This window comes from Petromyzon marinus, chromosome 1 (assembly GCF_048934315.1).
Source record: "Petromyzon marinus isolate PM22_M1 ecotype Great Lakes invasive population chromosome 1, UKy_Petmar_22M1.pri1.0, whole genome shotgun sequence".
Taxonomy (NCBI): Eukaryota; Metazoa; Chordata; class Hyperoartia; order Petromyzontiformes; family Petromyzontidae; genus Petromyzon; species Petromyzon marinus.
This window is the reverse complement of record NC_133667.1, coordinates 17,736,537-17,749,059: the sequence shown is the minus strand read 5'-3', so window position 1 is coordinate 17,749,059 and position 12,523 is coordinate 17,736,537. Positions and strand designations below refer to the sequence as shown.

Genomic DNA, 12,523 nt, shown 5'->3' with positions numbered 1-12,523 from the left:
TATTCTTCATGTTATGACCAATTGCTATATGTTTGTGTTCAAAGTATTTGGCACATAATTGTAATATTTTGTATCCTTTTCGAGTTTGAAAGTGTGAACGCATTAATTCTGTCTATCATTCTGTCCATTGTTGATATCGTGGGGTCACGGTAACTCATAAAGACGGTCCAACATGACCAATAATTTGGTGTAAAGTTATGTTTCTATTTGGGTCATGTGTGTGTACTATCTTGTCAGTGCCTGTATCTGCTAATATTGTTTATTCATTGATTGTGTTTAAAGGAAAATTACAGCTTTAAAGTTGTATCACTTCTTTGGCTTGCATCACTAGTTATTATACATATGCTCTTTAAGTGCAGGTTTCATTCTGTCTCAAACTCTCTTTTATTATTAACTGTTAATGTATGCACATTTTGTTGAAAATGAGTGGGAGCCACGGACGCTGTTATAATATTTATTTTGGAATCATGATAAGTAGACTAGAACTCTGATATGCATTTTGACTGTTTAAGAGATGACAACAGATGTGCATGCTGTGCCGCATGCAAATGTATTTTGTGTCCTGGCATGTGTAATGCACCCATTTAGTTTGTTTGTGCATAAGTGCATTCCTCTGTGCGTGTGTTTATGTGTGTCTTGTAGTTACAGATGTGATGACTTTGTGGTGAACGACAACAAGCTGGGCTCGGTCCAGCGGCTCCGCGAGCACCTGCAGAGCCTTGAGAAGTGATTTACGACTGACGCAGCTGCCTGTGCACAACACATGTCTCTAGTTTACCCTTTCATGGACAACAACATTATAGTGGAAACCACAGATTTAATCAAGAGATTCCCCAAGTCCACGTAGTACTGGGTTACCCCATTTTATAAATTCAGTCACTGATAGGCCGCACCTCATGGGCTGGTTGCTTGGTGCAGCATGATGAATGATAAATAGGTTTGATCACATTTGTTTACAAAATACATTTTTAATCCTAGATTTGTAAATGTTACCAAGACTGGCTGGCTCCGCAATCACCACCACATTGCATTCGACATTTTTTTAATTGCTACATATCGGACGAATGTTAAGTGAGCGTTATTCATTTTTCCATTGCAATTCTTCCGTCCACCAGTCTTCTTATAATTTACATTTTGTATAACCCACAGTGCCACGGAATGTGTGCACAGAAGGCTCTGGGGGGGTGAACCCCCACCCCTGCTTCCTTACTTACCTACCCCCTCTACCCAGAACTCCTCACCCACTTTCGTCTCTGCACGGAGTGAGTGGGTGCAGCAAAGGCTACTGCCACCATGAACTAAAAAGTTAAAGTGAGGGAGGACAAGATTCAGTGTCTTTCTCTTTACTATCTCTAAATCCACCCTCGGACGCTGCCAATTTGGCCAGGAGCTCAAGCGCCTTGACCCCCATGTCAGGCGTTTTATCGGTTTGAGGTCGGGGCAACAAGTCCACATCCATCCTTACTGGCTGGTCGCCTGGCCTTGCTGTGGCTGGGTCACTAGCCTCTGCGCGAGGTCACCCTCCGGCTCAACACCTGATGCCCAGAAAGGCAGTCGGTGCAGCATGCAGCCCCCGGGCAGTGTGGTCTTACAGTGGTTGGTGGGGGAGACAGCGCCCGACCCTTCTGAGGGCAGCGCTCGCTCGTCTGGGACAGCTCGCCGCACACCGGCTCGAGGTGAGCCATTGCGCGACTCACCCGGCTCTTCCAGGTTTAGCCTGGTGGCGCAATGGCTAGTGACACGCGTGGCGAGAGCACGGGCGTGGCCGACAGGTCTGCCTGCCGTCCACGCGAGGCTATCGTCTGAGCTCACCGGGTTCTCACCGGGTACATGCACATGTCGTGCGTGCAAGATGCATATACAGAGGTGCCCGGCAGGCATACCCCGAAGTACCCATCGCGTGTGGCGTGTGCACTAAAGTGCCCAGCACCGGCCTCTCGGGCACTCGCAGACGCATGTGCGCTTGTGCAGTCCCAGTCGAGGCAACCTCAATGCCTCGGGGTAGGACTGCTTCGCCCACCGTGCTGATTCTGTGTCGGGCAGGGTGGTACAGCACTGGCAAACACCTCCTGATGTGTGGGCTGCCTGCAATTGGGGCACGTTCAGTTTTGAAGAGCCCTGGTCTCCCAGGAATATTCAGGCCCTCATCAATGCTCTGCAAGAGGACACGGACCAGACACCGCCATCGTGAGAAGAGACGGAAGGTGGTTTTACTGCCCCTCGCCGTCATCATACTCTTCCGTCCTCAGTCGGCACTGGTGCGATGGGGAACCTCGCCAAACAGCACAGACAACGTGCCTGCACCATTGTCGGTGATGTGGAGGATCCTCGGCATCCGCGTCGTCAGGGCTTGTGGAAAAGTTAGGTGCTCCCCCATCAACAACAACCTCCGCTTCGGAGGACGTCGCTGGGATCTCCTGGATGCAGTTCGGTAGGCACAAGTTGCTCAAGCTTTCCGCAGCAATCAGTGCAAAGTGAACTCCGCCACAGGAAAAGGAACTTGTCGGGTTCCTCTGCCAACTCCGGGTTGGAGGATTCCACCCAGGAGGGTCGGGTCTTACGTTGGGATTTGCACAGCCAGCCTCAAAGGTTTAGGCTATCTATGTGGCTGAGAGATTGCGTTGCATGTTGCTACAGAGGATGCAGGGAAAAATAACCTTGGCACATTCCACCAACGCAGTCACAGCCTTGTGCGCGAGAGCCGTCAATGTGCCATTGGAGGCAGTCTGCAAGGCGGCAACATGGAATTCACCCCACACATTTACCCGGCATAACTGGTTGGATACACTCACCTCGCAGCCGTGTAAGGAAGTCCTGGCCCTCCTCTGGTGCTTCAACTTGGCAAGTGTTGCTAATTGCTGATATGTATATAACTAGCTTTTTTGCCCGTCCAAGGACGGGTGTATATTGCAGTAAATCTGAAATATTCAATGGAAAATTGTTAGGCTCATGATTATTAATGAGGGGGGAGGTTGCCCCATGTGGAGTGACGTCACCCATTAATGGTTATTGTGGAGGGGTGCGGCACGTGGAGTGACGTCACCCCCTCATGGTTATTGTGGAGGGCTGCAGCATGTGGAGGATGTCACCCGCTCATGATTATTAATGAGGGGAGCGGTGCGGCATGTAGAGTGTGCGAGCTTGTGCGTTAGTGTAAATTTCCATGCGGACATGAATATTAATGAAGGGGGGGGGGCTCTTTTGCAGTGACGTCATGCACGGATGTAGCACTGTGCTGCTTAGATTCATTTTTTACCATCACTTTCTGTAAAGAAACGTCATATTTGAAGCAACATTGCGAAAAAATATACAGTAAAACCTTGGATTGCGAGTATCTTGGTCTGCGAGTGTTTTGCAAGACGAGCAATTTTTTAAATAAATATTAATTTGATAAACGAGCGAGGTCTTGCAATACGAGTAGTACGTCTACGCTTTCTCTGCTGAGCGTCACGTGATCACAACTGATGTACAAGTGCTTTGATATACGAGTGCTTTGGATTACACACACGTTTCCGGAACGAATTATGCTCACAATCCAAGGTTTTACTGTATATCTTTCCGCTCGACCTTCTTCCGCGTGAGTGTAAATATCCACCCGCTCATGATTATTGTATTATTAATGACGGGGGTGGGGCGGGGGTACGGCATGTGGAGTGACGTCACGCGCGGGACACACATTTCTGGGCTATTATATGTATATAATAAGAAGATCGGTGGACAGCAGATTTGTAATGAAAAAAAGTAGGTTTTGTGCCTCAGTAAAACCTCACTTTTCCAGTCAATGCCGCGCCTACTGGGATCCCTACCCATCCCATCCCCACATCGGGCTTCTCCGCGGGTTGGGCAGGAGACATTGCTCCGGAGAGTCTCCTCACAGGGAGTGTGGCACAAGGGGTTTCTTCACGTCGGGAAATGGAGGTGGGGGGGTGTGATCTCTGCATTTACTCCTCTCCAAGCTGTTCTTGCGTTATGTTCAGGACGGTGTGCATATTTTTTTTGTTTTCGTGTTTCTTTAACCTGGACCTTGTGTTCTGCAAAAAAATATAGGGAGGGGTTCTGGGTCGGGAGTGGGTTGTCAGGTGGCGGGGACAGAGGGTCCATGGCCCCGTGGGATTTTGCCAAATGTTTCCAATAATAAAAGTGGACAGCAGCATTGACTGGAAAAAAAAGTTTTTACAGAGATGATGAAAACCCTAATTTATCATGGTGAAAGGCACTGCATATAAAAGGCTCAGCCTTACATTGATAAGTAGTTTTTTTTATTCTGAAATTCCCTAACTTTGATGTATAATACTACTCTTTTTCTGTCTGCAGTTCAGAGAGGCTGTTGAATGACAGGAATGGCAAACGGAAGTGCACTGATGCAGGATCTCCTTCAAAGAAGCACATGAAACTCAATGTAAGCTAAATCTAATATGGGCATGTGTGCAACTTAGACTCTTAAAAGTGTAACGTGTGGGCTTGCAGTTGGCAACTGGGCTTATGTATGCAGTAATCGATCATTATTTTCTTATTACACATTTTAATACGAAGACAATAATGGCACATTATTAGTGTAAAGGAGTTCCAGCCCAGGTGAGTGGTGAACTTCAACTTTATTACGGCTTCCTCACAGCGCGTCACACATCATTCTCTTCTCCATCACTTATGGAACTTTCCATGACTCCACCAATTCCGCTTAATTTCTCCAAACGGGTCTCCCAACTGACCGCTCATGATGACCAATGTGTTTTTTTATTTTCTCCACCTTCAAAACGGATCTTGTGCCCTATATCGGCTCCCCCCGTGACAGTTCGCCAATGAGAGTTGAACGTGTTGTACAAACTCACAAGACACATGGTGAGCGTGTATTTATATATTTATTCACTAATAGGAGTTTGCCTCTCGGGATCCCTTACATCAGTATTTTTTTTATATATATGAATACAATGGGAAATGTATTTGGTTGAATGAGCAGCACGTGTTTTGATTAGCTCTCATGTGGTTGTCATGGCAACTGGTTTAACATGGATGACATATTTTTTATGTGTATGGTACTGGGATATGTTTGATGAGACAACTGGAGTAATATGAGGGTAAATAATCTTAGATACTTCATCACATTTTCATCTTATTTACGTCAAAAAATATCTTCATGGGAGGCACATGGCCTTGCCAAATCTCCTACTCGGTTCTGGACTAGGGCACCAGGTGAGATCAGAGGGCGGACATTAGGCTTCCTCGCAACTACTTTATGATACCAAATAATCATTAGCATTATTATACATATACATTGGTAACGTATGAGTAATGGATTGGTATTGTGCAACTGTGTTACAAATCGCAAGCAACAAAAGTAATATTTTTTAAATGTAGGATGTTAAACATTTGAGGAATACAGCAAAGCAACTTAGGTTTTAAACAATATGCCTCCAGATATAACATTTAACCTTTAGAATCTAAACAGTGTTAGATATTAACTCTGAACCTCGAGCAATAATACAGCAACCATTACTCATGTTAAGGGGATGGATTTTGATAATACAGTAAAAACCCTGGCTCGCTGAAAGGTCTGGTTTGTCGTGATTTCAACTGAAATCATTGTAAAACACAACAGCAGCAGCCCTATGTACTGTACAGTGTAGGGTACATTTGTGTGTGTTGTGCACATGTGTGTGTTTAGTGTACTGGGCGAACAATACAACATTTGGTACGTGTGTGCTGTGCCACAAAGTGCTGTCATTATTTCCATCGGTCAGAGATGCGTTGGTCCCGCCACCCCCAAACCACCCCTCCAACCACCGCCCATTGCCTATCACTGCTCCCCAGCATCCCCCACTATCCCTTCGGTACCATTAACATATTGCTTGCTGTAGGAACATTTAAAGCACAGTAATTTCATATTTTACTATTATATTATAGAACATTCTAAATGACGGTAAATGGCATGTCAATTTTCTTATATATACTGTATTCCTGCATGCCAAATATGTTAAAGATGTGTTTTATTCACTGGAATTGGTTTGGCTAAATGTGATTTCCGGCACACCGAGGTATTATGATGGACTAGTTGGAAATTAGTACATATCGTAAGTCATTGGGATACGTGTGGGGACAGTTCATCATCCAGCAGCATCCAAGCACCATCAAACTTCAACCGTGAGCTCAAAGCTCGCCTGTTCAGGCTGGCATATGAGGGAAATAGAGATCTGGCTCTGCCCCTCAAGAGTTATTGATGGAACAATCTGTCTTAATTTGTAAAACATATGCAAATTATACATGTAAAAAAATATACAGATAATCATAGATTTTGGAGTTGGTCAGGTGGCTCAGGTGTTAGGACACTGAGCTGGTACTGCTGAGATTTGATTTAAATCCAGGCAGCCGTTTGTGATTATCAGTGTTCTCGAATTTAGTGATATTTACTTATTTATCCAGGAAAAGCACAATAACTCAGCCTGACCAGCAATGACTGCACCCTAAATGAATTTGGTAAATTAGAATGCTAAGACTGTTTTTACATCTCGGTTTCACTATACAACAGACATCTATATAGTGGCGTGCATGGCACAGTGCAGCACCCCTCGTGTGGATACATATAATTGGAGGGATCTCAAAAGTAGTTCTGTGACATCACTTCCAGAGGCTGTTGTATAAAGGTGTGTGGTTGTGGTGAACTGCATTCTGCCACAGTTATGAATGAATAAACCTTCGTTTTGACATGCCAATAGCACATTTGGTACAGAATTTGGGTGAAAATGTGTTTTTTTCCTTCAATTATCCCGAATTGAACAAGAATCATGACCGTTATTTAAATCACAGGGTGAGGTGAATTGTTCCATGCATATACATTCTATAGACTTCCTATCTTTGTATGTATTCGAGCACTGTAAAATCAAGGGTAATACAGTACGGTATATTATGAGTGCAATAAAGCATAAGATAATTTGAACATAAAACCTACAAGTAAATATTTGGAGATGTGCGAGTTTTGTAAGTTCTGTGTACATATAAAACATTCATTCGTTCCGTTTCATGAGCTGCACCTTGCCTGGTAACGCATTGCGGGGGAGAACCACGAGCCCGCGGAATGTGCAAATGCGTGTTGCGTGCCCATGCCTTACCCGTGGATACTCAGAATTTACAGGCTGCGTCTGGTAAATTAGCATACAGGTAATAAACCGTGTATACATGAATTTCGCGGTTGGCAAGCTCGCGGTTGGCAGGGGACTGCTATACTGACTCGTGCTTTGTCCCTGCTGCCTGGTTTAGGGCACCCTGGTGGGAAGCCTCTCTGCAACAGGACTGCGGAACCTGGGAAACACGTGCTTCATGAACGCTATCCTGCAGTCACTCAGGTTGGAAAGATTAGTCTAACATGAATATCTGGTGCAAGGGGGTGTTCAACATCAGTCCTGGGAAAACGAAGGTGGCCAGGATTGATACTGAATACCACAATATTCCATGCTGATGTTAACTTTCCATCTGAAATTACAACACAAGCAATGGAAAATCTCTGTGTTCATCTAATGTGGACTTTTCAACTTGTTTTTTCCGCTCAAACTCAATTCCCACCATTCTTAAAGAGTCCTAGAGCCTGAGTACACAACAATTCTCGAAATGTCTTAAGCTGAGCATTGCCATAACTCCAATTCCATAGGCGATTTAGACATTAAAGGCTCATAAGGTTAAGAGGCAACTTAGGGGTGGTCAGGAACGCTCATGTTATAAAAAAAAAAGCTGATAATTAATAAAATAACATAATAGGCAACATTTATATGAATACGATTTATATGTATAACATTCATAACGAATATAATAAATGTAAATATTCTTACCTCGGCTTAGCTGGAGTGCACAGCAATGGCGTCACGCCAGCCATTTTGCACGGGTGACTTCATGGCAACCATGTTGCATAGGGTTGTCTTCCTGACAGCTGATTGACTGGTGCAGGGAGAATAATGAAGTAACCTCTAGAAACCACTACCATGCCCCTAGATTTACAGTCTGACTGGAACGCCTTTTTTCCTTTGCATACGTTTACATTTTGTTTACAAAATGTTGGATTTGACTACAATCGCTGCCTGCCGGATTGGAATAGCATTTTCTGTACTCAGGCCCCTGTACATGATCCCATGTCCAAGGCGTTTACTTAATTTTTGCTGTTATATCCGTGCCCTTAATATGTCAGACATATTTTGATGCATTGTGACACTACCCATTGCAACAGACTGTGCATTCGTATCTCATAAATTTGGCTTTGCACCCTCAATATCTTGTAGCCGTTCTTAATAAACTGTGCCCCACAGTAACATCCAGCAGTTCTGCTGCTTCTTCAAAGAGTTGCCAGCCGTGGAGTTGCGGAGTGGCAAGACGGCGGGCAGGAGAATGTACCACACGCGGAGCCAGGGTATTGACTGCAACATGTGAGTTCTCGTGCTTGTGTTTACCATGGAGTGTTTGCACACTATGATTTCCATCGCAAAAATGCATGTTATTAAATCATTTGGTATAACTAGTACTTGTTTGAGTCAATAGTTTTGACATATCCTGAAAACAAGCCACACATTGACACAATGGAATGCTTGCTTTAATTCCTACCTTTATATATTTTTGCTTCATGAATACCTAACTTTCATATCTGCACACCCAAAACCTTCCCAAAATTGCCTTTTCCCAGGAAATGATCCCGTTGCACTAAAGAACAGTAATCCGTAGAAGCATGCCGGTCCTGACTACAAGTGCGCAAAATGCACTCCCTTCCAGTCGCCTTTTTAAATGTTTTTCAACGAATCAATGCATTCGCTAAATTAATCTCTCTGTCTATCTGTAAAGGGGGGGGTTCTAATAACTATTAGTATGATATATTAACCTGAATTTTAGTTTAAAGTTGTGATGCTATGAGGATTTGCGCTGTATAAATTGGACAAATTGATCAAGGGATTTCCTAAAACTTAGCATTAAAAAACAATGCTCGAAGGATTATCCTTGAGGGCCAAGGCGACATCACTTGTCATATGCTCACCTCATTTTTACGGTGATGTCACATGTGACGCCATCACACAATGCCACGCATCATACTCCATGTGAGGTCTTAACTTTTCATTTCAAGAAAACTATTTTATGCCATATGTTAGTTCCATCTAATTCTTTAGCCGTGCATTAAAACCAGTGCATTCTGTAAAATAGAAACTTTCTCAGCACTTGGTCTGCATGCTCATGGTTAAATTGTACCCCAAATTCCCACCTGGAAACAATGGGAAACTTGATAAGCCCATGGTCTCTCCAAGACCTCAGATGCTCCCGTGAAAATTACTCCCTGAAGCTCACTACTACACTCACTTACATACACTTGATATATTTTCTGCGGCATACAGACCCTGGTTAATATCCAATGGCATTGATCTCTCCACTTTACGTGACTCAATCTCCCCCTCGGTAGATGGCATTCCTGAAAGAAAGCCAGCATTAACACTACTGATGACCTGGACATTCGCAATGCCTATATCCTCCCTCGACATAATCTTATAAATGAGAAATCACCCTCAGCTTTTCAATCTTATTGATGCCCCATACCTCCTATCACATTCTGGTTAAGGTAACCCTTGTCCCAAGATAGAATTTCAATCGTAAACTCGTCAGCACCTTAATGGTATTCCACAACCCTCACCAGGCCACATACTGCCACAATTTGAAATAAGATCACCTCCACTAGTATCTCTGAACAATAATATTCATATCTAGAATTCTGTGTCCTCTTGATATCAAATCAACCATCCTATCCCTTACCTAATGCAAGCTCCTGCACTGCATCTATCATACCAGCCAACACTGAGCCAAGAATAAGTCTAACCCTTCTGCCCTAGATTCACCCCCATACATCCAAGCATCCAACAACACCTTTTGGACAGATGTCCAAAACATGTACACTACCATTCTGCCCACCCTAGACATATTCCACCGCTGGAAATCAGATCACATTATTGCCCTCACTCATCCTCTCAAAACATCTGCACTTTACAAAACTACCCCTCACCCACCTAAATCTACCCGAAGTTCCTCTAACACTTATCATTGTCCTTAACATTTGTAAATACTCGCATACAGATAAAAAAACACGTGAAAAATATTAGATCTGTATTGCATGCTCGACAGATGCTTTGTGTGCACTATTAACTGTCTGGAATCATTTTTTGCAGATCTCTGGTAGAGGAATTCAGGAAGACGCTTTGTTCACTGTGGCAGGGCAGTCCAACTGCGTTCTCACCCGACTCCCTTTTCTACGTCGTCTGGAAGGTCATGCCAAACTTCAGGTGAAGCAATGATTGCAAGCAAACCCATTTGCCCTCAAAGCCAGAAAAGGAGGCGTTTTAACAATGGTCCTGATTGAAGCCCACTTCAAAGGTAATATCATGTCCAGTGGCTTTGCAGCAACAATTAGGTCAGTCTTTTATTCACAAGGTGACCCAAGAGAGCAACAAAAACTGTCACAAAGACCCAAATAAAGATACTACGCCTACATGAATCGTAACACAGTAACTGGGTGCTGCCCCCCCCCCCCCCCATGGCCTCAATTTGTCTCCAGTGTAATGATCTTGGATTAAATTCATGTCATATGAATGCAATTTTGGGTGTCACTGCCTGACATTTTGCAATCTGCCGACACTTCTCCCATCTCGTTCTAGCCTAACCCTTGCCCCCATTGGTTGCTCCATGCCATCCCTGAATGTAATTTCCCTCGCACCTCGCATGATTCCTATCCTGCCTCCCAGCTCTCTCCTCATCCCCCGATTCCGTGGCCTTACCTATGCAAAGATTTCTCCCCAATTCACGTGGATGATCCAAGCGAGTGTGTGACTGACCATCAGTCGGCATCCCCCTTGTAAGCGAAGCACTATCTGTTGTACAAAAACAAGTGGTGCCTCTTGTATGGGGCAGAGCTAGTTCAGTTCCTCCTCAAGGAATGACAGCCTTTGCCATTCCTCTAAAATCATACTAAAATAGAAAAAAACAATTTCTGGCTGGATTCCTGCTTGGATTCCTGCCTGCCTCGCGCGTGCCCAAGTGCGCGTGCGTGGTCGTGACGCCACCGGTATCATCTGCACGATGACGTCACCCTCATCCCACAGCTTTGAACTGGGTTCATCAGTCACGGTGATGTCACGCCCTACACCCATCTACCCTCCACCCCCGGACGTCTACCACATGCAAATACAATCGACGAGAGTGATAGAGGAGGAAGGTGAGGTAAATAGAGGAGGGAGGTTGAGGGGGGAGATTGGAGAGGTAGGTGAGGGAGGGAGATATAGGGGAGAGGAAGGAACGGAGAGAAAAGACTGAAATAGCATGAAACAGAGGAAAGAGAACCAAACAGAAAAAGAGCAAGAGAAAGTGACAAGCAGTGAGAGGGAGGTTTAGAGAGAGGCAAGATAGATTGAGACGGGGAACGAGCGAGGTGGGAATAAGGAGGGTGAGAGGAGAAAGAAACAGGGAGATAGGGGGCATGAAAGTGGGTGAGATAGCGGAGAAAGGGGAGGAATATGGAGGGAGGGAGGGGTAGAGGAGGAGATAGGAATAGAGCAACAGATGGAAACAGAGACAAAGTGAGAATTCTAGATAAATAGGGATGTACAGTACAAGGCAAGTGAAAGGTGGAGAGACACAAGGCTCTATATCAATTTAAACGTTTTTCTAGCTCGCTGGGAGGGAAGGTCCGGATGGTCATGGCCAAAGGATGTGCGGGATGCTAGTAATGTATAAAAGTAACATTTTAAGGGAATATCAAGAACTTCACAAATGCGATGTCTTCTTTTAATGCTTTGTGCCAGTTGCGTACTATGCTTGCAGTAGTCTCCAGGATTTCTCATTATGGCAGTGTTCCCCTTGCCTGTGGATGAAATATATTGAAAGAGTAATGTGTTTATGGACCTATCAAATACAAGAAATCGCTGAGCTCAATCAAATTATCCAGCTTGCTGTTTCAAGTGCATAAAGCAACATCACAGTGGGTGTGCAAATGTGAATATACAAATAAAAATGTCACGTGAAATTATACCTGAATACGTTGGTTCGTCAATAACAAAGTGATGAAAACTGATAGAACATTTTTTTATCGTTTTAATTCACATATCAAATGTAAGCCCAGGACTGGTTAAAAATGAACTCTCTACTGATTATAGCCATGGCCGAGAAACGAACGTAGGTCACCGGGTTCATCGTGCAGTGTGATTGCCATGGCACCATCGCTTCTCCACACGTTAATGTTGTTGCGTACCTATGTGAATATCTGGACGACGTAGGGGCTATCAACAGCAGGATGCCCATGAGTTCATGCGTTACCTGCTGGACCACCTGCACATGGAGTTGCAGTGCGGCGTGGATCGCGCGGGCCGCTCATGTCTTGCTCGCCGTGATGCGGCGGTCACAGAAGACGCACACGCCATGTGAGTTAGTCGCTCTCGATACTCCCACGGGGATTTTTTTTTTTTATCAACTATTGCAACACTAAACAACTTATTTTCATTATGCATATCGTTTTGGTGAT

The 12,523-nt window shown here is 44.5% G+C and overlaps 1 protein-coding gene across 1 annotated transcript in view; it reads left to right on the top strand.

Annotated features, from left to right (window-relative positions):
- USP3 (ubiquitin specific peptidase 3) overlaps positions 1 to 12,523 on the top strand; it is a 58,027-nt gene that overhangs the window by 28,621 nt on the left and 16,883 nt on the right. The window contains exons 4-9 of the mRNA XM_032962076.2: positions 643 to 726; positions 4,315 to 4,399; positions 7,252 to 7,337; positions 8,289 to 8,405; positions 10,179 to 10,292; positions 12,279 to 12,422. Coding sequence (XP_032817967.1) covers positions 643 to 726; positions 4,315 to 4,399; positions 7,252 to 7,337; positions 8,289 to 8,405; positions 10,179 to 10,292; positions 12,279 to 12,422 — 630 coding nt within the window. The remainder of the gene's footprint in view (positions 1 to 642; positions 727 to 4,314; positions 4,400 to 7,251; positions 7,338 to 8,288; positions 8,406 to 10,178; positions 10,293 to 12,278; positions 12,423 to 12,523) is intronic.